This window comes from Lissotriton vulgaris, chromosome 2_1, assembly GCF_964263255.1.
Source record: "Lissotriton vulgaris chromosome 2_1, aLisVul1.2, whole genome shotgun sequence".
NCBI lineage: Eukaryota > Metazoa > Chordata > Amphibia > Caudata > Salamandridae > Lissotriton > Lissotriton vulgaris.
The window spans coordinates 510,180,904-510,208,231 of record NC_141687.1 but is presented as its reverse complement, the minus strand read 5'-3'; the positions used below and the strand labels follow the sequence as shown (position 1 = coordinate 510,208,231).

General features: G+C 45.5%; 1 protein-coding gene across 4 annotated transcripts in view; it reads left to right on the top strand.

Annotated features, from left to right (window-relative positions):
• The window catches only part of ANKRD44 (ankyrin repeat domain 44), a 712,165-nt gene that overhangs the window by 290,200 nt on the left and 394,637 nt on the right, over positions 1-27,328 (top strand). For all 4 annotated transcript variants that reach the window (XM_086955419.1, XM_086955418.1, XM_086955417.1 and 1 more), the window contains exons 3-5: positions 6,603-6,681; positions 19,249-19,319; positions 22,366-22,566. In XM_086955419.1, coding sequence (XP_086811545.1) covers positions 6,603-6,681; positions 19,249-19,319; positions 22,366-22,566 — 351 coding nt within the window. The remainder of the gene's footprint in view (positions 1-6,602; positions 6,682-19,248; positions 19,320-22,365; positions 22,567-27,328) is intronic.

Below are 27,328 nucleotides of genomic sequence, written 5' to 3'. Positions count from 1 at the left end.
GTCGTGGTTGGATTTGTAAAGATTAGGGACACTTCCCAGTAGACCCAGATGAAAACCCATGGAAGACAGAAGGTTGAAGAGCCACCCCACCCGTGGATAGCATGGTACCCAAGTTACCTCTCCCAGGGAAGCCGGGTGCATAGGTGGGAAGTATCATCGTAAACCGCCATCAAACCCAATGGAGGACTTGAGGAAAGTGCAGCTGCTGGGAGAGATGTCCGAAGGGATCCAAACATGGATTCTTGAAGAGGAGTACCTGAAAGCAGAGCGGACAGAGCCTATCGGCCAGATTCATGAAACGAAAATCGGCTCGCAAAGGGCCAGATTCTGAGAATCTGGCCCTTTGCGAGCGCAATTTTTGCATTTGGGATTCATCATCCCAAATGCAAAAATCGCTATTAAAGAATTTGCACATTTGCGAGGAATTGCATTTAAGGAATTTCTATTTGAGATTCCTTAAATGCAATTCATGAACCATTTTAAAATTGCGAAATCGCAATTTTGTGCCGCTATTTACCGCGAGGTCAAACCTCGTGGTAAATAGCGAAAACGTAGAAAAATGCATTTAAATGCATTTTTCTAAGTTGCATGTTACACACACACATGTCCTTTGGACATGTGTGTGTACAACACCAATGTAGATTACATTTCAGGGGTGCTGCAGGGTGTCCTTTGGACACCCCTGCACCCTTGAAATCGCAATTTCAAAATGCAAAACGCTAATAGCGATTCGCACATTGATATATCTTCCCATTCATTCCTATGGGCCTAAAGGCCCATAGGAATGAATGGGGAGTTATTCCTTATTTGCGATTAGCAATTAGCTAATCGCAAATAAGGAAGCTGTAGGAATCGCAAAATAAATTGAGATTTGTACATGAATCCCGTTTTGCGAGTCTGTAATAGGGATTCCTTAATAATCGCTATTACTGACTCGCAAAACGGGCCTTTGATGAATCTAGCTGTATGTCTCTCAGGAGTGACCAGGCGACTTGGAAGACGAATGCCCTCCGATGTCGGGTGCTTCAGGAGAGATGACGTGACCTTGACTCTGCAGCTGCGAGCACCTGGAGATGCTGAGGAAGATCAGGACCCAGATACGAACTGTCCCATGAACGATGTCTAGCGGTGAGGCGTCAGTGTCCAGCGGGAGCACAAACAAGCCTTGGCTAATGCAACCCATGCAGGAAGTCAAGAAGGTTCAACGTTGGGACCAGCAAGGTCCAGGAGATTCACCACAAGCAGGGGAGTCATGGCAGGCCCCGAGCAAACAGGGGAGCCCAAAAGAAACAAAGGTGACTCTCCAATGGACCCACAGGCCGTAGGCACAGGAGTCACAAGAGGACTTCAAGCAGTTCACCAAAAGATGCAGGCCACGATGCACACGATGCGGAGTGGGTGAAGATTCTGGTCCCTGGAGGTGCTCGAGGTGGGGGCTACTTGGAACCTGAAGATCTTCTTGCAAAGATGAAAACAAGCCTTTTCAACTGAAAAGGGGACACAGTACTCAAAGGTTCGGTTATTGCATCCCCCACGCGGATTGCTGGCCTCAAATTTGGGGAGAGGGTAGAGCAGGCCTCAGGAGAGGGGGAAAACCACCACCTGTGTTGCAGAGCCTATGGTGTTTGGATGAGCTCAGGTTCTGCAGACCGGTCGTCTTAATTGTGGTGCCTGAGAATGCAGGGGAGTGACTTCTTTACTCCAAGGGAGATTACTTCGGTAGTCCCTGATGCTTCACAGGCCTTGGAAGGTTCCTGTATGATGCAAAGGCACAGACGATGCAGCAGACTGGAAGGGAGATAAAGTCTGGCCCAAACGAAGTCCAGCCAAGTCCAAAGTGCCCATATGGTAGAAGCGCAGTGGTTTCAGTTCTGAATCTTATCCCACGATGATTCTAGGGACCTACGCCCAGGTAAGCCCTTAAGTACCCTAAAGAGAGGGTTGGGAAGTTTCAGGGGGCCCTCCCGTTGGAAGGTCTGGACAGGGGGGAGGTTACTTCCATGTCCTTTGTACAGCTTTACACCAGAGCAGAACCCAATAGCTCCCAGGGTTGGTTTGACTGGACTATGCACAGGGACACCAAATGTGCCCCTCATGCAGACTTTCTGGCACTGGCAAGCGCACCCACCCAGCCCTAATACACTAAATCATGTCTGGGAGGTAGTCACACCTCTCTGTGACAGGATGCCTATTGTTCTACCTTCCCCTGCTTGAGCTGTGCTCAGCCGCAGGAGGGCAGACATGTGTCTCTGGTCATCAGCAACCATTTTGTGCTGTCCAGGACTAGAAGGTTGGTACCGGGAACATTGAGAGCCTAACGGAGGGCTCTTCCAGTACTTGGAATGTGACTGGTGTGGGGGTATGATTCCAACATGTTTGATAGTATTCAAGATGGTCATTGCGCGATTACTCTGTACCTCTCTATATAGTATATGGTTGCTTCACTAACAACCCGGGAGAAGGACTCCGTAGGCTGCAGGGGTATCCTGCTCATCCAGGGGCCCCCTCTCACTTAGAACCAAGTACCCTGCCCTCAAGATTGTAAAGGCCTCCTATAGGGGTGACCAATAGGTTTTAAGTGCAGTGACTCTTAAATATAGTAAACCTATATCTTTAGTAAGTGGTGCATGCACCAACTTTCACAGGCTGCAATGGCTGGGCGGCCAGACAAACCTGGATTACCTCTTGGCAATTGGCTAAAAAGGACTTGTGAAAAAGGTCGGGGGAGATCTGTGTCCATTTGAGCCACCTACCTCCAATCTGTGGGCTGTAGAGCTCCTCCTCCCCTACTCCCCTTCTTGAGACTTAGTGCAAGCCATCTGGTTTTAAGACAAAGAGGGTTGTGGACGCTGTGGATACTTACCTTGACTGAAAAGTCCAATATTAGATGGAAAGAGAATGAAATCCATAAATGTGTCACTATCATTCCCTTTACAAGTAGGTGTAAAGACACTCTGGGCAGGGTCCTATTTACCCATCGCTGATTGTAGGTCAAAATCACATACTAGAGCATTAAGGGAATCCCCCCGCCCATGATGTTAAAAATGCATGCCGAATGGCGGGGACAGACAGAAACCCCTAAACCCTGGATTCTTGGGTCTCCATAGGGGTGAACATTAAAATCCCCTACCAGAACAACGTTGGGGGTGTAACTTGTGGAGGCACGAAAGCTATTAAAAAATATACCCAAACAAGCTATATTGCATACCCCAGGGAGGGATGAAACCGCATTATAAAAGTTCAGGAGCAACAAACTACTAGGCCCTAGAGAAAAGAGCATGGCCTGCAGGCAATGATTATCTGTTTTCAGTTCTACACCACCACTTTCCAGCCAGAGTAAAGCATAGGCCACAAGTCCCCCCTTGGGTTGACCAGTTCTAGACGGGTTTGCAGGCGCAAAGAAAGATGTATACCCTCCCAACAAAAAGGAATTGCCCAGAGCCCAGGTCTCCTGCAAATAGATGATATCAACCTTCTGAACGAAGCTACGCCATTCGAAGACTGGGAACTTGCTTGCCAAACCGGCTATATTTGAGTAAATGAGAGAAAGGTATGTTGTATCACTAGGATAGGACCCGAAGATGTCTAGTTCCTCCTGGTTCATGCATTCAGGTTGTGGAGAAGATGCCACGGAGAGCATTGACACAGATCCTCCCAGTCAATCACAGTTGTCGAGGAGCCCCAAGGAGCAAAGGCTTTAAAGACTGGAACAGGTGACGGGCCTGATGCCGCTCATAAGGTGCCATACTCGTGGATGTCCTTAGGTACTGTGAGTTTTGTGTTGGTACTGGGAACACTGGTCTGCAGAAGAAGCCCAAGGAAAGGGATGTAATGGAAGTGGCTGGACCAATAGAGGTGTAAGAATTAACTGCATGTAGAATTCTCTCTACTAGGTGGAGCTTATTAAAGGTTTGTCACACAGTCCCAGTCACTGCTCTTTTTAGACCCTCCAATCCAGGTCACCCTCCATACCATGATGAGATTTCTCTTCACTCTATATCCCAGAGTTGTGTTGCTATTTAGCCAGTGCAGGACTTTATTTTTTAGCTGGTAAAAGTCTTCGGTGGAATCTGGCTTTAGCACTAGTACATTTCCCAGAACTACGACATAAGGTGGTGCTTCAGGGGGTAAGTGGTTATGGTTTTGGACCTACACTCTGAAGACCCTGCTCCCCTAATGCTGATGTAGAAGCCTCAAGTCCAGCGGTTTCCCTCTGTGTGATCATATTACCGTCTGTGCTTTCCTCTCTCCTTGTAGGCTCCATCTGTGGCCCTTCCTTTGGGGGAGGAGGCAGGCGAGGCCAGGGATTGGAGGGAGTAGGTTGGGTGACGCTCCTGCGCATGAGATTACTAACTGCGCCAACTGTACCAACCTCCCCCGATACTGCCTTCAAGATTCGTTGACCCAGGGCCATGTTCCCACCACAGACTGGAAGGACCGTTTGGGCGGTGCTAGCTATATTAGTAGCCCTGTTGTTCTGTTGGAACCAAGAAGACCGTTCCCTCTCGATTGTAGTAAGACGTTGCTTTATGGGTTCCAGCTTGGAATCCAGTCCATCCAGAAGGGTACCCACACAGGCTTTCAGCATTGCTGCCAACTCGTCTTTCGATGGGGCTACTGTTCTCGAGTGGTTTGGGGTTAAGGAATCGGCCTTAAAATGTTTTGCCTTGACCACTACCATTGTACATTTGCGTTTTGCCTCTGCCCCAGATCCCCTGCTAGTTCCCCCCTCCTGTACTTCCTTTTGGGAAACTGCTGTTACCACTTCAGGTTTTGCAACCAGCGGCCCATGCCCAGGCAAAAAGCCCGGAGAAGGGGGAACTGAAAACCTATTAGCCCATTCCTCTTTAGCTGCACACAGTCCGCAGTAACTAAATGCCCCACAGGCTTACCTTGTTGCCTCGTTTCAGGTAGTAAGGGATCAGGTCCTTGCCAGATTCCTGTGTACGTCCAAGACTCTGCCCCCGCTGATTCTTCCGCGAAACCAAGAGAGGTGGCCCAGCCCAGCCTCCTCCAGGCCCTGGACGGGCCCTGAGGAGCCCGCCTTCTGGATATATGCGCTCCGTGCGCAAGCTAAAGGCAAATGCTGGTGGCGACGGCCGCAAAGAATGCCGGGGCTTGTGGTCCTGCCCCCTCCTGCTGCAATTATGGGCTCCCCACACTAATTCACTTTTGCTTATTCTCAATCTCACTCATTAATTCTCAGTCTCCCACTTACTCTCACTCTCTCATTGTAACTCACTTTCACTTATTCTCTCTCCCTCTGATTTGCTAATTTTCACTCAGTTACACTGTCACTTCTCTTAATCCTAATCACCTGCACTTACTCACCACACACAGGAGCACACACACAGAATTTTTAAGTTGTGTGTTTTTTAACTTGCCTTAGCTGCAAGCACTGGTCCACTTCAACTGCCGTCAGCGGCGGCTCCTCCACTAAGGCGGCAGAGCGTCACCCAACTATTTGTTAGCCGCGAAATAAAAGAAAAATGTAATTATAGTAACTGACGTTATCATTTTATTTGTTCCTGGTGCAGCAGCTTTTCGGCGCAGGGCTGCTCCGAAGACAGAGGAGCAAGAGGGAGGAGTGGTTTTGCCCAGTCCAAGTGCGCATGAATGCTTGGCCGGCTGTCTCAGCCGTTCAAACACTCATGCACACTTTGCATGTTCTCCACCCAGGCTGTATTACAAGGCTCCCATTCCTTAGCTGAGCGCCGAACCACGGCGCTCAGACCAATCACAACACTGCATTGCAGCATTGTGATTGGCTCATTGGAGCCTTACTGCTTCCTGTTCCGTTTGTGAGGAGAGATGCACCAATAAGGTAAGTGTTGTTTTTTTTTTTTAGATCCCCCCGTGCCTCCCGCCACTCCCGATCCATGCTGGTCACTACTGACTGCGTGTGTTGGAAAGACACCCGGGGTAGGAGCTCAGCTCCCTCCTGCCTTCAGCATTGATACAGGAAAATGGAAGTACAGAGATGCATAAACTCCAACTTTCAGTTTCTTGCTTTCTCATCTCCTCCTCTCTCATCATGTTACAGGACGGGGTAGGGTCAGTGAGGCTCCTGACTCCACCCCAACCTGAGAGGGGAGAAGGTGGGTGACAAAATGACAGAGGGCTTTCTCTGAGCACTGCAGGGCTGAAGCCTGATGTGCCCAGGGATACCTGTAGGAGTGATGATGTAGCACCATTGAGGCCAGAACTTGGTTTTATCCAACCCTAGATAAGCTGTCTGATGGCTCATACAAGTGCCTCCATGCTCCTGCTCCAGCCATCAGACACATGTAGAGCCTCGGGCTGGAGGGAAGGGTCAGCATTTGTTATTACACCAGGAGTGAATTATAAGTTATTATTCACTACTGGTAGAGTAAAAAGAGGCAGAAACAAGAAGGGTGGATGGGATCCCTGATGGTTTATAGCATTTCCTTTAATTCTTTGCTCTAAGTGATTACATTACACCTTGTTTTGTTGTTTTCTAACCTATTAATAACCGTTTATGATGCAGACCGTGTTTGAGATCGCTGAAACAATATTTATTTTGGACACAAACTTAAAACAATGGCCAATTTTGATTGTAGAGCTGTATCTTTTTTATGCAGGACCCCGAGAAGCGCACTCCTCTCCATGCTGCCGCCTTTTTGGGAGATGCAGAGATCATCGAACTCCTCATCCTGTCAGGTAACTACTATGCGACTGGTTCAGGATGTCATGCAGTGAGTAGTGCGCATTTCATTTCTTTAACTATGAGCATTTTTTGCAATTCTAGCGTTGAATGATATTTGGCAAATTGCACAGCTCCACTAAAAATGGAGCCAAAATAAGCCGTTATTCGTTGCCTGACGCATCTAACCTTTTACTTGAGTGTTCTCACTTTTGGAGAGGGCTGCGAGAAGTGCGCCTAACTTAAAGGCATTTTGGAAATAAGCATTGGGAAATCCAATAGATCTGGGTTTAATGTGTTAAAGCATACAGTCGGAAGTTGCATTGCATGCACTGATGCCTCTTTTTTCTTCGGTACAATCCTGTTTTAATTTTTATTTTAAAAAAAGCCTGATTTGTCAGGGATCCTTCTTTTTCTTTTTTTCTTTAATTTCTATGACATAGAAATAAAGGCAAGGAAGGACTATAATCCCTGCCACTCGACCTTCATTTTGACATAGAAACAAAGAGGGAAGTATTGAAGGCAAACAAGCTTTCAGTATAGTCTTTCTTTTGTTTTTATAAATAAATAAAAATGAATATCCAGGCCCAAACGGAGAAGCCCAAAGGGAGGAAAGAGTGTGCGAGAGGAATAAGTAATGCACAGGGGATATGGGGTGGGAAGGTGATGCGAGAGGCTAGAACGCAGGTGGGCAAGGGGTGTGATTGAGATATATGTATGTATGCATGTGGGTTCTTATATAGCGCTCGACTTACCCTAGGGCATCTCGGCGCTTGCATTGGAAACCCGTCCATCTCGGCGCTTGCATTGGAAACCCGTCCTGGCTTTTTCCCTGTGAGATAACCCGTACTGGGCATCCCCAAGGTGAAAGGCAGGCATCCCGTCGTGGGGGGGGGGGGCGTTGTCGAGATTGAGCAAGCTTAATGCCCAGAGCTGCTTAGTGTGAACCTGTGCTTAGAGTGGGCACCGAAGCGAGAATTATCGAGTTCGTGGACAATTGGGCTCAAGACTCTGCCGTGTTGGGAATTGAACCCTGGTCCTGGGTCTGACCTCTGCTTCAGGGTATGCCTCCTCTAACCAGTGAGCCACACAGTGTGATTGTTGAAGGTGACTGTAGAAGGTAACTAGCAGCACAAAGGGGAAGGATGATGGACGAGAGGCTAATACAAGAAGGGTGACGGGTGTGGGAAGATGGATAGCAAAGAGGGAAGGAAGGAACAGAGTGAGACATACAGGAGAACGCTGGCAGGAGCGTACAGAGAGGCCAGTCGCTGGAAATCAGCCCCTAATGCAGTTCAATGCAAACACTTGAGTGGAGGCCGAACTACACACACAAGCAACGAATTATTTTGTGCGAGGTAGGTACTCTACTGGGCCAAAACGTGATTGTCCAAGTTTCAAGTCGGTGGTTGAAATTAGTGTTTTTCCCCTAAATGTATTAGCAGGTTCTTCCAAATGTATTGGCTAAACAACCTTCCGATTTTTGGAGAATCTTTGAAGAGCAGCTTGTCAATTGTACTTCTGATTTAAATCTGTTAAGGTACCTAATACATTATTCCGCGTGAGAAGCAGGTAAACATGTGTTCCTATTGTGTACCAAATTGAAACAATCGTTGCAGATTGTTTTTCCATAGAAAAACGTGTGATGGATACATTGTGTCCCAGTGATAAAAAAACATGTTTTTGGAGGAATGGCATAAACTTGAAATACTGTCCAAGAGATACAATTTCACCATAGTTCTTGTGGCAGAAAATATAAATGCATTTGCAATTAATACTACCATATGGAAGGGTTCTATCAATATATTTTTCTGAGTGCTGCTCAAGTGTTTAGGCTGCTTTAATCAATATTTGGATGCTACTGAATTATGTCTTAGGGTGGCTGAGAGATGCCTGTTGTGCAGTCCATATATGCCCTTGATTTGCTGGTCGGTTGTGTCACTTTTGCTAGCCCATTTTGCCACTTGGGAGGATCAGCCATGTTCATCGCTTGATGCTCATTTAAGCCACTGGTGTCCCCACATCTGCCTGCTGTGCTGCCATGTTATGCCACTTTGGCTGTCCAAACGTGTTTCAGTTTTGCAGTGCTCAATAGCTCCTTTACCTTACATTTACTGTTCGTAGGGGCTCAAACTATTATGGTGTAGAGAGCCATAAAAAAGTGGTTCCTAAACTGGGTCTGGCGAGTGAGAGAGAAAGTAGAGGAGTATTACACATCTCTCCTGGTTGTCAGCTCCTGCATATTTCAAAGCAGATTTTTATTGGCTGGCTCTTCCTTACTTAACCTTCGCGTTTGCCAACTTTTTTCACGCATTTTCAAATCTTCACCTGACCTGCATACACCTTCCTCTGACCAACAAATGCAGACTATGTGCAGGAGGGATCTTTTGAAGCAGTACCTCACGTATATTTGCAGATGCAAGGCTTCAAGGTGATGAATACACGCTCTTAATTTCAATGCACAATCCAATACCAATCTTATAGATGTTACCTCTGACACTGTCCTAGAGAGATCGATCTAGGTGCCTGTGACACATTTTAGTCCGTTTTAAGTAAGAGAGATTGTGTTAAGAGGTCTCTGTTTTCTGATCTGCTTGTGTTGTCTTTGGGAGGGAGGCCACTCTTGCTGCTCTGCAATTTCCCTCCACATTTTCCTCGGTATATATTTCTGTGGCATTTTACCAAATGTTTCTGTTGTGACTTAATTCTCCCTAGTGCATCCTCTTCTTAGTTGCTCAGCCAGAATGAATGTGATGTCTGCGTGGAATGTTGGAATGCCTGATGACAGTGTGATTGGAATGTGAGTGTGCTTGTTGGTATGTGAGGAATGACAGTTGAAGAGTGTAGGCTGAGCAACAACCATCTAGCTCCTGGTGGGACTTCTACAATATCTTATTTGATTCCCTTTACCAACTAAGTTACCTTCTTAAGATCTTCTGTGGAACAACTATGGACTACAAATAAACCTCTACATGATTACACCACTTGGCTACACCTTGTCATCTATCCAGATTTAACCTTCAACATTTTCCACTACTGCTCTTTGTGTTTAGCTGATCTGTGTGGAGTTGTGGTTTGGAATTGAGCCACAATCTCCATCGCCTCCATTGCCATTGTTCGGATGGCCTCTGCAAGTTTTGGTTTTTCACTTCAATTGGTCTTGGAATAGATCCGTTAGACTGACCTATTCCACAAGGGGCGGGACCGGACACGTTTAATGTACACAACCGGAGTACTGGGAAAGAACAGGTGTATGGAGTGACCAGGAGCCGAGGGGTTGGGTTAATGGAGGGCCGTCCAATCATGACATTTTCAATGATTGACACCCAGGTACTTGCTGTTCTCCAAAAATTGTAACTGAGCTGAAACTGGTCATGTTCATATATTGGTGAGAACCCACATCTCTGGAGGCCAGTGGTTCCAAAGAATGCCAATAATAATAAAAGTGTTTTGAAAAGGGGGTGAATCAGTTCAGCGCCATGCCATCGTGCTCCATGCAGGTCTTTACGGTGCTAAGGAGAACCCAGTGATTGATCAGTAGAACTGTTCTGGGACATCTGGCAGCACCAACAGTCATTGCTTACGTTGATTGAGTATGCAGAGAGATTTGGAAGACTGACTGCAAGGTGCACAGCAGCTAATTTTGCTCCGATAATCATAGATGTTTGTAGTATCCACATTTATTGATCAGCTTTATAAACAAGCATTTGCAATGCAATAGGTCTCGCATTAGGAAAGTTTGAGCTATTGGTATTGTTAATGACAAATTTTGTATTTATGTGTTGGTTTTGAAAATAGATAAATTAATAGCTTTGTCATTTACAATTCCAATAGTTTTAACTTTCGCAAATGTGACACCTATAGCATTTGTAATGCAATATGTGTTGTATTTACGTGACTTACATGTATTGATATTACAAATAACAATGACTTTTCATTTTTCTTAATAATTAATACTTAAATAAAAGTTCTTGTAATTTATAATGGCAATAGCTTAAACTTTTGTAAATAACTTTTGTGAAGATTATGTTCAGTGTATTTTATTCTGACGAAAATCCAAGAACAGAATTAACATATTTTTGTGACATTTGTAATAAAGCTTGAAACATTGAGAGAACATATTTGAACCAGTTGTTGTTAAATGGTTGCACAGATTGTGGACCTAGGGCTTACAAGTAGGGGTAGTCCTAAATAGCTGGGCCTTTTTCCCCAAGTTATAAAGGTGCCTTGAGTTGACCTTTGACCCCTTGTATACATCAAAGGCAGAGACAGTTCATGGTCTTTGATATCAAAGATTAGCAGGTGTAAGCAGAACTCATTGAACACAAGAACAACCGGAAGACATGTATCATCACTTCCTAGAGTGGCTGCCATCTTGTAATGAAGGATCATGCTTATTTGAAAATTAACAGGATAGCAGGTAGAGCACTTAAAAACATATATGTATGTGTGTGTGTGTATATGGGTGTGTGTGTGTATATATATATAATATATAGTATTATTTATTTGTATGTATATACATTTGTCAGAAGACACGGCCGTTGACATTTAGCGCTGCAAATGTGCCGAGGTAGCACGAAATGTGAAGGCGTCTTTGTCTCTCATTCACCTTCTGAACTCCAGCATGGCTATTTTTGGGGGTGCTGCGCCACCCCCGCGCCCCTTCTTCCAGCGCCTCTAGGCGGCAGCCGAGGTGAGCTGCACATTAACACCGCTCCAGTCTGCGGCCGGGCCTTCAATGCGCCCTTTCTCTGCCCCCACAATGCCGCCTTTGCTGCCGCCTGCCCTTGCCCTCTGGGGCCCGGTGATCCACTCCAGGCCGCGGCTGCTGCTGTTCGGACAAGGCCGCATTGAGGCAGCGAGGGGGCGAGGAGAAGGGGGCGGCAGCAGGTAAACCAGTCCAGCCGCCACCTGCCAGACTCACCCTGGCACCCACCCCTCCGACTGAGAGATAGTACTGCTAGTAACAGTAGAATGGGTAGCTCTGTTAGCTGTGGCCAGAGCCTGTCACATCTGGAGTGATAGCTCTGTTACCTGTGGTAAACGTCTCTAAGAGGAGAATGGGTAGCTCTTCTAGCAATGGCGAGAGGCTGTAACATCTGGAGGGATAGCTCTGTTACCTGTGGTGAAAGCCTGTAAAAAGAGAAAGGCTAGCTGTGCTAGCTGTTGTGAGTGTGTAACATCCAGAGCGATAGCTTTGTTTTCTGTAGTGAAAGTCTAAGCAGAGAAAGGATAGCTCTGCTAGGTATGTCGAGAGCCTGTAACATCTGGAGGAATACCTATGCTAAAAGCATGTAAGAGCAGAAAGCATCGCCCTGCTAGCTACACAGAGCCTGTAGGAGCTGACAGGATTTTACGCTGGTAAGATCTAGAGAGCTAGCACTGTTGCGTATGGTGAGATAGCCTGTAAGATCTGGAGTGCTAACACTGTTTCATATGGTGAGATAGCCTGTAAGATCTGTTGAGCTTGCACTATTGCTTACTGTGAGATAGCCTGTAAGAGCAGAAAGGATAGCGCTGTTAGCGATGGTGGAAGCCTGTAAGAGTTGGTGTGCTTTGACTGCTGTATGATCTGAAGGGATAGCATTTGTTCTCCACAGTGAGAGCCTGTAAGATCAGAAACAGTAGCTCTGCTGTCTGTGGTGAGATCCTGTAAGGACTGGAGTGATTTCACTGCTATTTCAAGAGCTTGTAAGATCGGAGGGATGGCACGGTTGTATTTGGTTATAGCCTGTAAGAGCCGGAAAGATGGATCTACTAATGTTAGGAGCTTATAAGCCTCGATGTGGTGTGGTGAGGCTGCTGGCTGTGATGCGAGCCTGTGAGCTCCGGGGGCACACCAATGCTATTAACTGCTAGAGCCTATGAGATCTAGAGAGAGGAGTGTGCTGTCTAGGATCAGGAGGGATATGACTGCTGTTCACGGAGAGAGCCTGTAAGATCTGCAGCTATGGGGGCTGCTGTGTGATCCGAGCCTGTAGGTCTGAAGGGATAGCAATGCTATCTTTGAGAGCTTTTACTACCTGGAGAGGTTTCCCAGTCGAGAGCCTGTGTGACCGGAAGTGACGGCCCTGATGTCAGCAGGGAGCCTGTAGCATCTTGCGGGATAGCTGCGCTGTCCAAGGGTAGTTGCCGAGGGGAGGCGGCTCTGGGGCCTTACAGCAAGCCTCTCGGATCTTCTTTAGCTCCAGCGCCCTGAGGCCGGCCTGCGTGGGCGCAGCTGGTGTGCAGCACCCGGGGAGGGCGCTGCGGGCCCGGGCAGGCCTGTGCCTGTAGGATCCCCAGGGCGACACGGCCGACGTGTTCATTGTAGTGTAACCGCGTGCAGGATCAGTGTCAGCATGCGAAATGCACCGAGGGTGTGCCATGGACGACCCGGCCGCGCCTCCAGGCACTTTACACTTGAAAGGAGCGGAAATCGCAGGCCAGGCCTTCAGAAGGCTTTAAGGAGGTAATTCAGCAGTGTCTGGAGATGAACAGAAACGAGAGGGTCGGAGACTGTGTTATTGTGAGCCTACTGCAATGGATTCCGGGCACACTGCACCTTTGTGTAGGACCGCAGTGCGTGTGCACAGACAGAGCCCCCCCCCCCACTGCCCCCTGGTGAAAGGGAGTGATAGTCCTAAAGTAGGCCCAGAGTCCCAGCAGAACAAGGAGCCTCTTGAGTTTTAACAACAGATGCTTCACACAAATCCGGCACGCAAGTAACCACTTGTGCTATTTTGTGCCTCAATTTAAAATCGCATTGAAAAGTTGTTCCACCGGGAGAGTTGTTTCCCCGTGTAGAGCGCCGGTTGCCTGCAATCTGTGAAGCGGCAGCCGCGTTTTTCTAGGAGTCAAAGTGCTGTGTGGGTAGGACGGGATGGTCTGGTCAGAGGTTGAGGGGCTGGCTCAGAACTTTGGGGGCGGAGTTTGTGTATTGGTCCCCGGAGGGGCGGGACCTGCCCTTGGTTGATGGGCCATGGGGGCCGCCAGCTGGTCGGAGGAGGCAGGCCCTGCATGCTGGGTGGAGGGTGGAGTCCGTCTGCTGGGGCGGATCTATGTCCTAAATTGTCTGGAGGGTTGGGCGGGGCGTCGGGCTGTCGGTCGTAGACGGTGAATCCGAGCAGTCAGGGCGGGCGGCGTGGGCGTTTTAACGGCAGCGTATTGGCTTCCCAGCGGCATCCACCATGGGTGAGTGTCTCCCGCCGCTGAGGCGGCAGTAGCAGCAGAGACATCTGCTCCATAGTCCTCATACTCCGGGCAGGCATTGCCCTGTACCCTACCAGAGTCGGCATTACTTGAAGGGAGACTTAATTTTCAAGTCTGTGGGGGAAACGAACTTTAAATACGCAACGGTGCATGGAGTTGTATCCAATTTAGTTCGTTGTGGAATCTGAGCCCCCCTCTTTTCACATCTGTGCAGCTGCTCTTGTTCTCATATCCCGTGGATTGGGTGGAGGCGAGTGTGTATGCGTGTGTGATGACTGCGGCGCGGGGGGGGGGGAAGAGTGTGTGTGAGCGAGCGAGTGTCTGTGTGTATGCGCATGCATGTGTGTATGTGTGGGGATGTGCACGGCGCGGGAATTGCTGTGAATGTGGACGGAGCCGACGTGCGCGTGCACAAGGTCAAATCCACAGGTTTAAAGCGCGTGGCACCCTCTTGTCCTAATCCCCCCGAAGTCGATGACTATAGTTGTCGAACTTGGACAGCATCCTACGGATGCTAGTCCAGCTCGACCTAAAAAGGGATATTCCTGTGGTTGAATGAACATTATCCATCACTTACATATTAACAAATATCCTTTTTTTAAAACAAAAAAAATCACTCAACTCAGGGCACCCGAGGAAGCACTTGCTGACAAATGGATAACCTAATAATGGGAGTCCAATCAGGAGTAAATTATCTAAAAGGATTTTCGGAAGTATACATGCAAGTAGATCCCCAAAGAAGGTAGAATGTTTAATTGATGCTTTTTCTCGATTAAATCACTGTGTAAAATTGACCCGAAGGCCGTAGTAATGCCCCCATTCAATACATTCTATTTGAGTTTCTTCAGCTACGACCTTTCTATCCGAATTGGCTCAAGGGGTGTGAGCTGCTTGACTGCACCTCTGCAGTAAGCCTATGGCTCACTGTGAAAGGATGAAATATTGTCCATGGATAGAAAAATGCTGAGGTGTCAAAGGCAATAATGACATTACTCAGTATTATAGTACTGCATGGTTTACTAACTCAGCGGAGCCTCCGCATTACTCTTCATGCTAAATGTTCTCTCTGCCAGAATGTCTTTACGAATTAAAGAGGTTAAGCACTGTGCAAGGAATACCAGCAGGCAACATACACCTGAATTTTCAAGGTTAATTAAAGGATAAAAGAATAATGATTCAGGTGTTCCGCGCTGCAGTAGCATCTAGGAAAACTCAACAGAGAGAAGTCTACTCAACACTAACCACCAATTTTCTTCAATTTTTCACCTGATGTATTAAGTGCCTTAGGGCCAGATGTAGGTCGCCCAATACCGGTCGGTAACGGCCGAAATTACCGAATTTCGGCCGTTACCGACCGGTATTGGGCTTTTTAGATGTAGGTGGCATTTTTTTAGGATTCGGTATTTTACCGAATCGGTAATTTAAGGATTCAGTAAAATACCGAATTCTTAACATACCGATTCGGTAAATTACCGAAACCAGGATGTAGGGCGCACTCAAGTTGGTGCATTCCTCAGTTAAGGATCCGTTATTTACCACCAACTGCAAGTTGGTGGTAAATAATCAAAATCTTTGAAAAAACATATTTTTTTGCTTTTCCAACAGTGCGATGTGGCAGACATACATACACAATTGAGGGGTGCAACAGGGTGTCAAAGTGACACCCTGCCACCCTTCAATGTTTTCCCCCTTTTACCGATAGGCCGATAGGAATGAATGGCGATTCGATTCGGTATTTAAGAATAGGTAAATGGGATGTAGGTAATTTTTTGTTAAAAATTACCGAATCGGTAAGTTTCGGTAATTACCGAATCGGTATTTACCGATTAGTAATTGCCATTCATTCCTATGGGCCTCCAGGAATTACATCACAACTCCTGAAAGGGCTTTCCCAACCCTTTTCGAATGGGAAACAAGTTTTTAAGCAGCACCTATCCCTTTAATGGACACTGACAGCTTAAAAAAAATATTTCCAGCTTGGGAATACAATGCAGAGTTAGGGGTCTACCCCGATTGCTTTTGTCTTAGCCCTTCATATGGGTTGCAAATTGATAACTCCTTTGTTAATAATTATTAGAAAGGTCATTTTGAAAACCTTTACACTTTCCAATGTGTCCTCGCAATATTAGAACATTGGAATGTTAAGTGCTCCGTTGAAGACGGTGGAGGGCTCCGGGCGTCTAATGGCTGGTAGAAGCCCAGAGCATCAACATTCCAATGTCTGTTCACAGCAACAGCTGTGATCAAAGGCCTCACCTGGGGTTTGTGTTTGCTATGCTTGTCCTAAGTGGGCAAGGGTATGTGTGGCTCACTGGTTAGAGGAGGCAGACCCGGACGCTGAGACCAGACCCGGGACCAGGGTTCAATTTCCGACGCAGCAGGGTCTTGAGCCCAAAATGTCCACGGACTCGGTAATTCTCGCTTCGGTGCCTACTCGAATCACAGGTTCACACTCTGCAACTCTGGGCAATAGCTTGCTTAATCTCCACTACGGCCCCCTGCGGCGGGATGCCTGGCTTTCACCTTGGGGATACCCAGTAGGGGCTATCTCACAGGGAAAAACCAGGACGGGTTCCCAATGCAAAGCGCTTTGAAACCTGGCGGTGATATTGCGCTATATAAAAACCCATCCATCCATATGCCTAGACATGGGTCCCTTGCTCGCTGTGCCACTGGATTCAAGCTAGCCTGACTGATGAGAGAGCGATACCCCGAAACTGGTCCCAGGATGTTTGTTTCTGGTCCAGAGAGGACCTGGCCTGGCAGTTCAGGCTGGACTTGCTTCCATGAGAAGCAAGGTCAAGACTCAATGGTATATGACTAGGTCCAAACTGGGGTGGCATAGTGAGCAAAAAAACGATGTATTAAACCCATGTCTCTTGACTGGGGGGTGAGTGGTTGAAAAGTTTTAGCATTCCGCCCATCATCTTGTTGTGTTTACTATTGGACGCATCCTTACAGCAGAACACACTGATCAGTCAACGCAGCCCACCATATCTGGTTGACTTGAAAGAATGCAATGAACGCACCGTAGGGACTGGGTGCTGTATTCCAAACCCATAAAGTTTCACCATCCTCTGGGGAAGCAATATTTTAGTTGCAGTCTCCCGGTCTTCTGCTGGAGCAGTGATCTCGGCCTTTACAAAAACAGTACTAATTCCTCAGTAGTATAGAGTGTTCAACTAAATCTTTGTAAATTAGGGATACTGTGCCACCACTGCAGATTGTACAAAGTAGGTGCTAATTAATACAGCTGAAAGAAGACCCAGTGTTCGTTGGGTTCACTGGCCTCTTTATCACCAATTACTGGGTAACTGCTCTGTGGTGGTTCATAAGGGGAGTTTTATAAAAACAACTGTGGCTCTTCCAGTGCTGAGGTTATCAATTCTGGGACAGGAATAAGAAAACGCTCTTAATTGCGTTGTTACTAAACATCTTTAAAAAAAGACCTCAGACCTTCTCCTTGCTGTAGAAACGAAAGAATTAAAGGTGGAGATGGAGGTGGATGTGTCGGGGTTGGGGAAAATGCCCCATTTCTTGTTTAATGGGAAAGATCTGTCAAAAAGTATTTATCACAGGCTTCTTTCTGATCCACTTTCCATTGCTGCAGAGCTTTTGGGACGGTTACCGTAAAAGTGCGCTGCATAGTATTATAGAAGTGTGTTATTAATTTACGTAGAGAGGGATCTGTGAGGATATGCTGCAATGCTGGGAGGGCTGGAGGTAAAGACAAAGCAAGGCTTTAGTGAATTTCTTTGAGTGAATTGATGCAGGACCTTAAGTTGAACACATCATTCTGTTATCTTATGCTTTTACGTAAGTCCCTCTACTTACCATCTCCGACAGATTGAGAAGTATTGTTAGAGCTGCCTCTGGATTGTAAGATTGTGAGAACACTTTGGTGGCATGGAACTCAAGTCCCATATCAGTAAGCTTCAAGTGTTGTAAAATTCTGCAACTAGAGCAGTTTGTGATATACAACATTTACCCACAGCAACGCTTTGATATGGTTTTCCCCAATCCTCTTCTTGGTGGAGTAGTGTGGCTCACTGGAGTAGTGTGGCTCACTGGTTAGAGGCTGCAGACCCAGAAGCAGAGGTCGGCCCGGGACCAGGGTTCAATTCCCGACGCGGCAGGGTGTTGGGCCAGTGTCAGCGGGCTCGATAAATCTCGCCTCTGTGCCACTCTAACCATGGGTCCCACTCAGCAACTCTGGGCAATTGCTTGCTTAATCTCCACAAACGGCCCCATCAACGCCGGGGATGCCTGGCTTCATCTTGGGGGTGCCCAGTAGGGACCATCTCACAGGGAAAGCCAGGACGGGTTCCCCAGCGTTATACAGCGCCAGGAAACCTATGGGTAGCAGTGCGCTTTACAAGCTCAAATACATTACATTACATTGGTGGATTTTGTACACCTGTAGCTTTGCAGATGCATATCTGCAGTGTATAACGGAGCAACAAACTTCTATAAAGATATAACATTTGTGTGGGCAAAATTTTAGGCATGGATACATTTGTTGAAGAAACTATTCCATACATAGCAAGATAAAGACCAGAAGAAAATGTAAAACTATTATTTACAGACACTTTATTAATTGAAAATGATTAGAGAAGAGTAGTATTGAAGAGTAGTATTGAAGAGTAGTATTGTTAATATAAGTAGAGACGGCCAGCCAAACCTTCAAGCGCACTCAAGGGAGTTCCCACCACTCCCCCACCAGCAGTGTCATCGTCAGAGTCCTGGGTCATATCCAAGGGATTAAAATTAAAAGATAAAGGGGTTTAAAACCCTTTTTTTATCGTTGATTTGCTGGTGGGGCGGCGCTCCTCCGCTCTAATGGAGTAGCCGCCACTGCAAGGAGACCGGGATGTGGTGTTCAGTGTGCAAGGGACTTTATATATGTTCTTATATTCTCAGATTTTTTTGACACCAAACACTTAATTTGATATAATCATACCACACAGGTTTTGCTGTATGTGCAACAATAAACAGTCTGGGAGTGTTGTCAACCAAGAAATAGCTGTGCCAGCTGGGCCATGCCCTGCGGTACCTTTCCCCACCCACTGTGCATTTGTAAACAGCCTGTGGTGCTTCCTCTTGTACTCTGCCAACCCCCTTCCCTGCCGAGGGACACTCAGCACTCCCCAGATGGGGTGCCGCGGTGTTGTGCCAGAAATTAAAGTGTATTTTGAAAGCACCGCTGTGATTCCCTCGAAGAACTTGTGCACCGTGACACAGGGTTTCTGTTAAAAGCGCAAAATCCCGCCGAGCTGCTTTCCTCTGAACCGTAGTTTGGCAAGACTGGGACTCCTTCAGATCACACCAAGGGAGGGCGGGGCCCGAGCAGTTCGATGCGATGTGGATGTAACATATTCTGTTTGTTTTTGCAGGAGCCCGTGTTAATGCCAAAGACAATATGTGGCTGACTCCTCTTCACCGAGCCATTGCCTCCAGGAGTGAGGTGAGTGAGCGCGGAGAGGGACTGTAGTTACGCATACAAACAAACATACTCTACTGTAGCATTGTGTCATGAATAGAAAGGGCGCCGCCAAGAGAGCAGCGTGCTGTGCAGGCCACGGAGGGGACTGCAAATAAGTGACGCAGTCTGAAACCCAAGCAGAGTTCAACCTTCATTCTTTTCAGATGTACCATTACTGTTGTGCACCCGTTTATACCACTGCCCCACTATGCCACATTTACATCTTCTCAAGGGCCTGTAAGACCTTGTCCAATCTCGATTGCAAAAGTCCTGTTTTTTTCAGGTGTAGTGTCAGTGTAGGCGCACTGAAGATATTAATATGCATTGATTGGATGAGGCAGGGAGAGTTGAAGTTGCAAAATAAGTTTTCCTATTCGAATTGTAAACTGGATTTTTGAGAAGTTAGAAGTCAAAAATCGCTGTACAGATTAGCACAAAACGTCATATAATTTGCCATTTAAAAAAACGATAGGTCAAGAATATAGCGATATATTGGCAATTCATGAATCTGATTTGTAGACCCAGATTTCAAAATGAGCTGGCCATCTGATTGATTGCCATTAATTTAACATTTTTGCTCCTGCACCTATTTTCAGGTTCACATACCCAAATAGATGCCTAAATACCCATTATACTTAAACATTTTGTAGAGTCACGTAAGGTCATGGTGCATATGTCCTACCTCCCAGAGAGAGGTGTTGGGCAGTGCACATTACAGACAGGTGAAAAATGCGCTCACACTCTGGAAATAAAATGGATTTTTTGTGTTAAGGTCACTCTAAAAGCTTAGAGTGACCGGAATGGTTCCAGAGGTCCTCAGACCCCATTGAAGGTCCGAGGCCTAACACAAATGCAAAGAAGTAGAGAGGGGCACGGGTACATGGCATGAATCGAGACCATATACTTATTATCTAATATTTTGATGATGATGCACCTTGATGTCTCACTTATAGTCTCCGTGATGAGGCATGTCTCTCTGGCACGTGGCTTCAAGTAATAAACATCTCACTTACACAAGACTTCTTTCTAGGCTGCTTGAAGCTAGGGTATGTTACACCATTACTGATTGAATCCGCGCTTATTCTGCAATGGTGAGTAATAATCACTCTGCCGCCCACTCACCTTTTTTGGGAAAAGTTATGGACACATTTCATAATCACTTCATTAACCAGGACTCTTAACAGCTAAACATGACTGTGGTCATACAGTGCAACACAAACCATGCCATTCTCCAAGTGATGGATGGCACCCTGTGCGTGCTGGATGGTGGGGAGGTGTGTTTGTTTGTCCTAGGTCTCTTGGTGGCGTTGGATGCCATGGACTATTGGGTTCTCGTTTACAACTTGTAAGACTATATGTGGCCTGGTGGTTCTCCTCCAATGTTGCTAGTCACATTGTCAGCAGGGTTTGATGGGAGAGGTCAAGTAGGATCATGTCCTAGCGTGTTCCACTATTATGTCTTTCTTCAGTGCATCTTGGGTCATTGTTGTGACATTTTAGCAATGGAAGTAATCTTAGCTAGAGAGACAGTCAACTGTGTGACCAAGGTGTCTTCACTAGAGTCAAGACTCCAGTCTTTATATTTCTTTGGCCCACCGTCAGCAGGCAGGATGTTTACATTAATACCTATAATCTTCTCAAATTGAGCCCCTGTCAGTCACTGGGAACTTACAGTATTGTGACACTGGTGTGATTTATAGCCTAGATTGAAAGTCAAAATGGGTAACATTGAGGAACACATTGAACATGTTCCATAATGCCACTGCCGCAAGCAGGCACTGCGGAGCCGAGCAGAACACAGATCCAGCAAAATGCAAGGAGCACCTCACTGCTGGGAGCACTTTTATATGATTTTATTGATTATCTGTATTTCTGTAGTGCAGGCATTCCCTTTTGGGTAGCGAAGCACTTTACACTTATCACTGTTGAAAAACATACAAACCAAGACGCCTTCAGAGCAGGCGAGCAATCTGTCCTAATACGTCACAGTGAACTTGTAGAAATTTGTAAGAGCTCTTTATTTCCTGCACAGACAAGTGTCTATAGGTCAGAAGCTTGCAGGAAGGGAACTTCCCATCCAGCATGAATGCGCACCAGGCACACCGCACAGGTATATAGTCTGTGAATGAGGATTTATGTTGTGTAGACGTGACTAGCACCTTTCTTCCTTGTGTTTGCAGTGTATTGGTACTCATTGTATCACCCTCAGAAGTATTAAAGTTTGAGGCACCCTTACTCTGTCTAAAGCCTCTGTATGTAATAGCCCACCCGCATCTGTTAGAGGGTGCAGAGCTGCCTAAACGGCACGGCTTGGCATGTGGCACTGGGTTTCCTTCCAAGAGAGTCAAACTGATTTTGTGGAAAGCAGACAACAAATGGTGAGGCATTGATGTGGAGGATGGCTAATGCACATCCCCATGCCACTGCTTTGTATTATTGAATGATTAAAATGTATTTTGAGGGTGGTGCAATCCGGCTGCATGAAATGCAAAACGTTATTGCTGCATTTAAGAAAGTATCTATTGACAGGCAATAAGCCGCATGGAATGAGATCAGTACAAGGGAAGTCCAGGCAATAAGCCGCATGGAATGAGCTCAGTACAAGGGAAGTCCAGGCAATAAGCCGCATGGAATGAGCTCAGTACAAGGGAAGTCCCCAACTGAACGGAGCAGGAAAATACCTTAAAGTGAAACATTCTGTGTTTAAATTGATTGGCGCATACCCAAATGGCCATAGGTGCAATGACAGAATAAGATGCACATACATTTCACAAATTGTTTATGTTTGCAGTTTGTTACATTGCAACCTAAACACGACCTTGCTGTTGCCCTTTTAGAACATCAGTCAAGTGAATTCCAGTGCCATAGCCTGAGCTTTTCTGTGTGTAAAACTTTGCATAAGAAACTCAGTCTGAACATTTATCTATGCATTCGTAAACCTGAGGAGAGGGTCTTCCCTACATACTTGAGTCAATGTCATGCCCTGTGTGTAATATCAACTTCTAAAGTGACTATTATTTGGTTGCAGGAAGCAGTACAAGTGCTGATAAAACATTCAGCTGATGTCAACGCGCGGGACAAGAACTGGCAGACACCACTGCATGTCGCAGCCGCAAACAAGGCTGTGAAGTGCGCCGAAGTCATCATTCCCCTGCTAAGCAGTGTCAATGTCTCGGATCGCGGTGGACGGACGGCATTGCACCATGCAGCTTTGAACGGCCATATTGAGGTAAAACATGGGTCTTGAGTACATGCTACACCATGCACCGTGTGCAAGGTACCACCTACCTGTCGGTATATGATTGGGCAGTCATTTACAGTAGCAGTTGCAGTCCATGCTGAACAAGAATTTGAGTGAGCTAGATGGATAAACAATTGTCTTTCTGGAGAATGTCTGTGCGGTATATGTGTTTAGTAACATTACAATATAATTGTTGGAGGTGTAATAATGGTAGTGCAGCCTTAGATATGTCTAACAGAGATGGATGATTTGTAAACTTCACTATCAACTAAGTAACAAAATGTGTTTGTGGTGTTTGGGCACCTCTCTTAGACTTGGAGAAGTCAGTAATCGTCCCAATCTTTAAAACCGAAGATAGAATGGCCTGGTGTTGTTCGATTCCTTCCCCTTGATTGACTCTTTGGCAAAGCCTTTACGCAAAGATTTGCTGGCCCATACTAAGGATTGGGTTACATAAGTTGTTATACTATATAATGCCAGATCCGGGTTACACTGAGGCATATTCAAAGTAGAATCATGCATTAATCTGCTCCTGTTATCATTCAAATATATACAACATAGTTTGCATTATTGAAGATTTACTGAGCTTTTGATTGTGCAAGTAACTTAAAATCGAGGACCATTATGAGGGATTTGAGAGTTATGGGTCCTCTGCTAACTCTTATCATTTTATATTTGTCTATAAGATATAGCCATTAGAGACAGCCATCAGTTTGTTCTTCAAGGGGAGTCTGAAAAGGCTGTGTTTTTGGGCCATTTTATTTAATATATATATTTATACATACCAGGGGCATTTTGAAGAACTAGTATAACTTTAGAGACTTCTAAAATTGGTAATATTTTTATTTCTGTGTGCCTTTGTGTAGATGACACTGTGTACTACTGTACACCCTATTGCATGCAGAAAAGAAAAAAAATCATGTTTGTGTAAAATCTAAGGACGTGTGAGATCTAGGAATAAATGCCATAATAAAAGTTCTCTTTTAAAAAAAAAAAAAATGATGCAGATGTGAGGTCTAGTGATACAAGGGTTACATTGCACAGTTACCTGAGAATAGTAATCGGGGCCGGACTGGGAACCAAAACCGGCCCTGGCAAAGTGCTCGGCCACCCCCCCTGGGGGGTTGGGGGTGCCGCCGAGATCTTTGCACAGGGCCTGTTTTCGGCCGATTTTGTTACAGGGCCGATTTTGCAGCTATGCTGCAAAGACGGCCCTGTAACAAAATCGGCCCCCAGGGGCCCAAAACCAGCCCCCACCCGTGCGGCGCACCGGGGAATTGCCCGGTGCCCGCTACGGCCAGTCCGGCCCTGATAGTAATCCGGGACAAACTTAATTTGAAAGATTGCATACCTGAAAGATGCATGCGTATCGTCTTAGTGTCTGTAGCTAATTGAATTGTAATAACCATTCTGGGGTTAGGCCTCTACAGCCTGTTGGAGAGTTGTAGGTCTTGGAATGTGTGTTAACGACCAATGAAGTTAGCAAATACAGGGTCACTAAAAGTGAAAAAAAAACGAATTTTCACACATACTCTTAGGGCTTCAGATGTCTATCTCAAAATTTCTGTTACATCAGTCAATGCATTATCTATCAGACACAATTAAGATTGTTAGTGTCAGAAACTAGAATTTAATATAAGGTAAGTGATAGGGTGGTTTGTACAGAGGTGATTAGCCAAGTTGTGTGCCCCAAATTGGTGCTTGATAGAATCCCTGATTGAGTTTAATCTGAGCTGCGTTTGATCGACTAACTCTTAGCAATTTTTATCTAGAAATTTGATACTATTAAGAAGAGAGGCATAAACAGGGCTAAAGTGTCATAAATTATGCTGCTCCTGGTGAATTCAAGAACAACAAATCTTTTGACTCGTTTTAGATTTGGTTAGGTCTCCATGACAGCAGATCCCGATGACATAACAGGCAGTTTAATGAGTGTTACCTTCTTCTGTTGAAAGACTGGTATGCATGTTTCTTTCTGCAAGAAGGCTTACATGCACAATACATTAAACCTGTGCTACTAAAGGTGGACCTCCCAACATGTCGATCAGCTTCTGTGCGCTTAAGTTTATTAACAGGTTATGCAGATGTTTTTTTCCTCCTTGCTTAGGAGGAGGATAAGGATGTCTGGGCTCCCATTTCATCTCACTGTTAATATGCAGGCAGTCGCGCACTTTGTCCTGAATAGCTTTGTTATTGGGAAAAGAGCATTTATAAAAATAATGTTGACATGTTTTTACAAAACTGATTATAATAATGTATTTTCATTTCGTAAATAAATTAAGAGATTATTGTGTGTGACTTTATGGCCTTTTGTTTTAAAAATAAGTCAGTAAGAATTGATTACGTTCAACTGTTAAATGAAGACAAAATGTGATCATGTTGACAGAAAGAAGTAGTGTTTAAAAATAACATCCAGTAAAGAAATAGGATTCATTCTAGTCATGGTTTTCTATTGATAGGCATGATAAAGTTTAAAATTTAGACGCTTAAAGCTTATTTTAAGCACCCTATCAGTAGTATAATTTGCTATAGTTAGACGATGTACAGTTAAAAAGTAATCATTACTTAGCATTTTAAAAATATTTTTTTTTTGAGTTCAAATCATTTTTATTAAGCAATAACAAAAAAGATAACGGCCATGAGGCATCCGTAGGATTACAGTCTTATTGGAGTGACGCCGTAATCAAACATGGATCAGTGCATGTAAAACAATACATACATACATACATCAACGGAAAATAAAGCATATTAAAAACAAGAAGGTAACATCAGTCCGGATCTGTAAATGATATGAGATGAATGAATAAATAAATCAATAGATCAATGGATGGATAAACAGATAGACAAGGCAAACAATAAAAGAAAAGAAAATATGCCATCATTACATTCTTACGGTTGTACACTGTTCCATAGAGTTCTCCATCTAGATCTAGTCATATAACACCAGGTATACTTTAACGTTCATGCACAATGTGTTTAAGGCTGGTAAGCCCATGTGGACAGGATATAACCAGTACAATTAATTAATACCTCGGCAACCCCGCAATTACCAAGTAATTACCAAGTATGGACCTCATTGGTGGTACTTCATGGTGGGTCGAAGGTAAAGGAGGCCTGGTCTAAGGAAGACCACAGTTTTTTGCTGGTAACCTGCCATGGTGACGAATGAAGAGCGGGATTATCGGTGCCTCTAATGCAGAATAGCCATTCCCTCCAGGCATTAAAAGAGACCTCGGATGTTGATTTCCAATTGCATAGGACTACCTTGCATGCTAGTGTTAGCAAGAGATCCAGGAGCTGACGGTCGTGATCCCCCTTTAGCAGTGGGTCTAGAGCCCCCAAGATAATGTAGATGAATTCCCTTGTAGGGTGTATGTCAAACGTGTGCCCAATGTAGTCAAAGATTTTAGTCCAAAATGTGTGAAGCATGGGGCAATTAAATAACATGTGTGGAAGGTCACCGATACCTGAGGAGCAGTTCCAGCAGGTCGGTGTGTCTCGCAGGCCAACTTTGAATAGTCGTTGCGGAGTCCAGAAGGCCCTGTTAAGAATCATATACTTGGTCTGTAATAGTATCGGCGAGACCTTATGAGTGAGTGCTGATGCATGTATCCTGACCCAGTCTATGCTTATCCCAGTGTTATTTGGTTCCGATTCCCATTTGGTTTCGTTACGCCTCATCGATTTGTTGGGTGTTGGTGCAAGAAGTTTATATACTTTTGAGACAAAATGTCCAGAGGACTGAAAGTGAGGGAGCATAGATTTTAGCCAAGGTGTCGCTAGCTTGAACGTTCTGGTGGATAGGGCTGATTTTAGCTTCAGGAACGAGTAAAAGTCAATCGGCGATAGGGAATGCCTAGTCTGCAGAGTCGAGAATGGCAGTGGCATGTTATTTTCGTGTAGATCTGCAATTACATTAACACCTTTATTAGACCAGTGGTCCCATATAATGGGTGATCCGCCAATTTTAATTGACGGGTTACGCCATAAAGAAGCAGATGATGAATTGTGGATTTGTAGACCAGTCTTGTGGGCGCGATCTATCTGCAAAAGGGCTCTCTTAGTATTAAGCATGATGTATTTAGAGTTCGTAAGGTGTGAGAGGTCCATTGTGAGCACAGCAGAGAGTGGGGCCTTGCCGATAATGGATTTCTCGATGTCAATCCATAATGGCGTATAAGTAGGGTCCTCAGTGAACCAGGAAGCTCCTTGCCTGCAGAGGAAGGCGGTTTGGTAGTTTCTGAAATTTGGTAGACCTAGGCCCCCTTTAACCTTTGGCAGTTGCAGTTTCTTCATGGCAATTCTCGGTTTCTTCCCTTTCCACAGAAAGTCCGTTAGCAGCTTCTCAATTTTATGTAGAAAATCCTCAGAGAAGGTCATGGGAAGCATACATGCCAAATAGTTTACCAAGGGACTGATCATCATTTTTAATGTTTCCGCCCTACCCCACCATGAGAGGAACTTTGGAGACCAGCCATCTAAGAGTTTTTGTATTTTTTTGTAGAGTATCTCCTCATTAATTTTTAGGGTAGTTATCAAGTCCCTTTCAAATTCCAAACCCAAATATTTAAAACTCTTCGGCTGCCAGGTTAGCCCGGAATCGCCCAAGATGTTTTTATCACACAGGTTATTTAATGACTTCACCTCAGTTTTATCCTTGTTCAGGGAGTACCCAGATACACTTGAGAATTCTTCGATTGTGGAGAGTAACGCCGGTATAGCCTTATCAGCTTTTTCACTCATGACCAAT